The 5,846-nt window shown below is 37.8% G+C and overlaps 1 protein-coding gene across 1 annotated transcript; it reads left to right on the forward strand.

The window, feature by feature from the left end:
- Positions 1-403: 403 nt before the first annotated feature.
- Positions 404-5,337, forward strand: LOC110533156 (natural killer cell receptor 2B4-like). The gene is made up of 5 exons (XM_036934584.1): positions 404-536; positions 1,312-1,644; positions 3,946-4,245; positions 4,555-4,656; positions 4,769-5,337. Exons 1-5 carry the CDS (start codon positions 491-493, stop codon positions 4,819-4,821), a joined length of 834 nt encoding a protein of 277 aa, XP_036790479.1. The 5' UTR covers positions 404-490; the 3' UTR covers positions 4,822-5,337.
- The last annotated feature ends 509 nt before the right edge of the window (positions 5,338-5,846 follow it).

The following is a 5,846-nucleotide window of genomic DNA, read 5'->3' on the forward strand; positions in this document are numbered from 1 at the left end:
GGTTGTGACAATTGACCCCGTTTACTTTGTGCATCTACGTCATCTCGCTGTCTTCACATACGACTAAAACAAACCCTCAGCGCCGCAATACCGCTAGACCAAACCGAGTATCGCCCAGGTTGGCACACTGTCACAAGTAATAAAAACAAGGACGAAACACAAACGAGATGGTACAGCAGAGCACCCCGATGGAGAGGCTAGCTAGCTGCTCTAAACTATTGAATAGCTGCGGGTAGCCTATACTTCTGCGCTTATACACTAACATAGACCGCTTACCAAGCGAACCCTTTCTGGAATCCGCCGATAAAAGTAAGAGGTGAAAGTAGTGACCCGAAAGCGTCACCATGAACACTGGAACATTCTATACAAAAAGAGGGAGGGGCCTAACTGCCCTAACTTCAACTATTAAAGGTGCGCCCGCCTGAAAGCGTAGAGAGCGTAAAGTGGCCGTGAAGAGACCTATGAAGTCACAGTAATAGAGAACTATAAAATGACAACGCTTCAATATTTGGGAATATCAGTACTTTTCATCATCGGTAAGTAGGCTATTCCTATAAAAATTGTACTTCGTGTCGGTGTTTGTTTTTACCCCCAATTCACAAGACTCCTGAACAGGTAATCAAATGGCTACCCGTACGATTTCCATTATGTTCCCCCATAAAACCTCTTTTACATGGCTGCTACTCTCTGTTTATCATAAATTCATAGTCACTTTAACCATATCTACATGTACATGCTACCTCAATCAGCCCGACCAACCGGTGCCTGTATATAGCCTCGCGACTGTTATAGCCTCGCTACTTTTATTTTTCACTGTCTTTTTTTACTGTTGTTCTCATTCCTTTAATTACCTATTGTTCACCTAATACCTTTTTGCACTGCTGGTTACAACAGGCAGGTCTCCTCATAATGTGTAGGCTAGCCTATTAGAGATTGCTTTGGAATAACAGCTCGGAGATTTTAAAGATGTTCCTATGAAGGTTCTACTGATTAACTTTGTACTGCTTTTGGGAAACCGAGCCCTAGGTTGTGGCCATAGACCCAGTACTTCAGTTTAATTTGTGGTGTCTACGTAATCTTGCTGAGTTTACCTTTAAACCTAACCTATAACCTTAAACCTAAAAATACATGTTTTTATAAAACTTAAACTAAATAAAAACTAGTAAAGTGGATCTGAAAACAAACTTAAGGTCAACTGAATTTCAAATTAAAACAAAACTATAATAACCTTGACACACACACACAGAATGATATGTGCCTTTTGTCTTTGCTACTGAACAACACATTAATATTTTATTTGTTTGATTCCAGATCTGTTGGGAGCTGTGAATGCTGAAGTCAATACATTGACAGGGAGAGAGAGGCAGTCTGTCACTCTACACACTGGACTAACTGGACTACAGGCTGATAAGATATTTTGGTTCTTTGGTCCAGTCATTCCAAACACCTCAATAGTTGAGAGTCAGGTCATCAGAGGAGAGAACATCACAGAATTCAAAGGAAGATTCCGAGAGAAACTGCAGCTGGACAGAGAAACTGGATCTCTCACCATCAGAAATCTCACCCTCAACAACTCTGGAGTTTATCAGCTAGACTTTTTCAATACACACAAAACATCTCAGAGATTCTATCTAACTGTCTATGGTGAGTATTGGTTTATATATATAACAGGGTTTTAAGTGGGACCCAATGCCCATACCTTACAGTAATAGGTGTGACACAAAACACAGTGCCTATAATATTCGCCCCCAGTGGACTTTTTAACATTTTGTTGTGTTACAAAGTGGGGTTGACATGGATTTAGACCAATAGGGTTGTTTTGTCATTAATCTACACAAAATACTCCATAATGTCAAAGTGAAAAGAAAACTCTATAAAATGTTCAACCCACTTCGTTAGAACAAGCCTAAAATAGTTAATAGTTAAGATTGGCCTAACAAATCACATACTCTGTGTGAAATAATATAATAATATGATTTTTGAATGACTACCCCTTCCTGTGTACCTGATAGCTACATACAACATCTGAAGGTCCCTCAATTAAGTAGTGAATTTGAAGCACAGATTCAACCACACAGACCAGAGACATGTTCAATACCTCATCCAGGCTGTGTCACAACCGGTCGTGATTAGGAGTCCCAAAGGGCTGCGCACAATTGGTGCAGCGTCGTCAGGATATGGCCGGTGTAGGCTGTCATTGTAAATAAGAATTTGTTCTTAACTGACTTGCCTAGTAAATTGAAGGTAATTTTAAAAATAACAATAATTCAATCCATCCCATTTTGTAGCACAATAATATACTTATTATAGGCACTATATTATTTTTAGTATTATAATACATGATAACAATAATTATTATATAATAGGCTATATTATAATGCTAGCCATGTTGTTGCAGTTTTTTTCAATCACTTTGGCACATTTTTCTGATGTAAGGTATATTTTCAAAACTCTTGGTACAACAACCTTTGAATTAGGATTCATTTGAGGTCAAAACATCTTTCAACCCTGAGTCATTCATGAAAAATCCTGTTTTCTTCAGAAAATAACATGAACATTGGATTTAGTCACCAATACTGTATATCAGAGAATGATACAGGCTCACCAATTAGTAATTTTATTGTAAAATTTAATCAAATAGCACAAAATACATGATACAATTTTCAAAACGGATATTTTTGAAGTGCTGAATAGAATTAAAAATAGAGGATAAATAACATTTCCCATTTTTTAATTAAATTTTGGAGCATGTTGAGATTTTTTTTTGACTTACTGAAACAGTTTTTGAGAAGAAATCGTGAAATATAGGATTATTGTGGCATGAATTGTCTAACAGAAGGCTTCAGTAAAAGGAATTGATGTAGTATACTGTATGCCATTTCTGCCCCAAGCAACATTGCACAATATAAACTTTTGTGACTTGTCACTGTAACTGCTACAGTATCACCAGCTAAAATCATAATCTTATAGTGTATCAATTAAATTCTGATATTTACAACACCATTGTAGCGATTGTTATTATGTCCCCAGTCACCGAATCTAAAGCCGTATTATGAATAGGCCTAACCAGACATTGAGAATGGAAACGGTTTAGGCGAATCACATGTATGTTCTTGTAATAATGTGGGGTTAGCCATGTTATCCGATGTCTTGTTTTTTGATCACCTGTCAGATAAAAATAACCATGTTTAGAGTTTGTGGTCGAACGGCGACAATTGGATTGTGCGCGCAAAACCTCATGTTGTGCTTTGCTCCGTAGCCTAAAATGCTCTGTCTAATCATGTATTTAGCCTAGGCATACTTATCGAAACTTACAACTATAATGTGATCATATATAACAATTAAAACGTGGAGGTATATCAAAACTAATATTAAACGATTCCCTTGTTTATTGTTAATTTCCTGGTACGAGTTTTGACTGTGTAGCCTACGGGTATAATGGCAACAGCTTATGCCAGAGGAGGCAGGAGCTGTATGTTATTTTTGTTTGTATGTTGTGTTCAGTCAACAGCATAATTCTTCACTTTCTAAATGAAAAGCCTCAGTCTGGCAAGAAAAACTAGATCCGCATTGTTGCCTCCTCACAGTAAAATCCTACCACTGTGTCAACGTCACACCAAGTTTTGCTTTGTGACGAGCAAATACTTTGAATATGAATGAAAATTGAAAGAGTGATTTTGTGCAGTGAACAAGTGACTGTTTGTTGCACTCAGTCTATTGAGAATGTGCTTAGTTTTGAATTGAGCAGTTTTGATCTGTTTAGATTTGTGCTTAAAGTTGTGAAAATGTACCACATACTTGTGAAAACTGCACCAAAGTGATAAATAAAAAACGGAATGTGCTCACCACAATTGTGTTACTGGTGAGAGTTGTCCTCCTACCCAGAGGACCAATATTAATGACATGAATCTGTGTTAAATCATTGTTTGAATTTTAATATCCCAGCTCCAGTACCACTTCCTCAAGTCAGAAAAATCCCTGAAGGTGATTTTCTGGACAGTTCATCAGAGAAGGGGAGCTGTTCAGTGGTGTGTTCTGTGGAGAACCGGAGAGACATGACCCTGTCCTGGTACAGAGGAGAGAAGAGACTCAACCAGACCAGCAGCCCTGACCTCTCCACCAACCTGTCTCTCCATCTGGAGATAAAGCTACCGGACAACAATATCTACAGCTGTGTGGCTGCCTACCCAGTCGGCAACCAGACAACCAAACTCAACATTGAAACACTCTGCCTTCAGTTTGTAGGTATGTCATTAATGGTAATGTGCAACATCTACTTTGTTATTGGACTGGTTAATTAGTTTACTTGGATCCCCTGTCACTTCTATTCTTCCAGCGCTGTGGGTTAGACACCAGATAAAACAGTCATATTTATCGACAGGAACAGCCCACACAGACAGCATTCAGTTCCATTCTTTTTGCTATTGATTAAATTAAGCAAAAAAAGTAGAACAATTTAGCAACACTATCAAATTCAATTATGAGAAGAAACAGGGTAAAGTGTATACATTGTTTTGGGATTCATCAGTTTGTTCCCTGTTTTTATTCCGACAGAGTCTGATCCTAATCTAATCACAATCGTTGTGATAGTCCTTGGAATAGGCCTAACGTTATTTATCGTAATATGCTGCATCTGGAAAAGGAAATATATTAAAGGTAAGTGACATCCTTCTTGAGTAGCCTAAAGACAAAGTACTCCTGTCATGGTTGATACTGTATGGTATGAGCAGTGTTGAAATACGCAATTGTTTTTGTGCTCACTGTACAGGGTGCTGTGTATCCACCTCAGGGAGTCCAGAAGAGGAGGACTCTGTGGTGTAGCCTACTCTGTCAGACCCTGCATTTTTATTTATTTATTTTCATTTTACCTTTATTTAACTTGGCAATCAGTTAAGAACAAATTCTTATTTTCAATGACGGCCTAGGAACAGTGGGTTAACTGCCTGTTTAGGGGCAGAACGACAGATTTGTACCTTGTCAGTTCGGGGATTTGAACTTGCAACCTTTCGGTTACAAGTCCAACGCTCAATTTCATCTTCTTCCCCATTGAAGAAAAAGAACCCATTAGACTGTGTCCCTGCCACTGTAAAAACAGAATGTACATTTTGTCATGAACAAAGGATGTGTTTTATGCAGCAAATAATCCCTCCTCTACACTGTACCAACTTCTGACTACAATTGTATTACTAAAGGAGTATTTTAATACTTAAACAAAGACTCTGTGTTTCCTTTCCATTACTAATGTTTGATAATTATATAGACCTGATTATTTGTTGAAGAAATTGACCAACAGTTGAACAAATATTTACATTTTTTTTAAAGATAGCCTTAAAAGGCAAGTCCACCACTTTTCAACCTTATATTCATTATTTCCAGTACCAAACCAGTGTACTGTCTACAGCGCATTTCTATCATCTGTGGCTAAAAAATGCTTCTGTGACATCATGGTGCTCCTCACTTCACTGCGATTCTCATGTTTGAAAATCACTGTTTTAACTTTTTTTAAATATATATATATATATATATATATATATATATATATATATATATATATATATATATATATATATATATATATATATATATATATATATTTGTTTACCCCATTGTTTGGTATCCAATTGGTAGTTAGTCTTGTCTCATGGCTTCAACTCCCTTACGGACTCGGGAGAGGTGAAGGTCGAGAGCCGTGTGTCCTCAGAAACACAACCCAACCAAGCTGCACTGCTTCTTGAAACAATGCCCACTAAACCCAGAAGCCAGCCACACTACTGTGTCAGAGGAAACCGCATACACCTGGTGATGGTGTCAGTGTGCACTGCACCCGTCCCGCTACAGGAGTGAGT

This window comes from Oncorhynchus mykiss, chromosome 10, assembly GCF_013265735.2.
Source record: "Oncorhynchus mykiss isolate Arlee chromosome 10, USDA_OmykA_1.1, whole genome shotgun sequence".
Classification (NCBI taxonomy): Eukaryota; Metazoa; Chordata; class Actinopteri; order Salmoniformes; family Salmonidae; genus Oncorhynchus; species Oncorhynchus mykiss.

Excerpts from the sequence above, each read along its gene's own strand:
- LOC110533156 (XM_036934584.1), top strand. The coding sequence starts at position 491 with ATGACAACGCTTCAATATTTGGGAATATCAGTACTTTTCATCATCG. Across the intron at positions 537-1,311 it reads ATCAGTACTTTTCATCATCG|ATCTGTTGGGAGCTGTGAAT; the intron begins GTAAGTAGGCTA and ends GTTTGATTCCAG. Across the intron at positions 4,657-4,768 it reads GAAAAGGAAATATATTAAAG|GGTGCTGTGTATCCACCTCA; the intron begins GTAAGTGACATC and ends CTCACTGTACAG.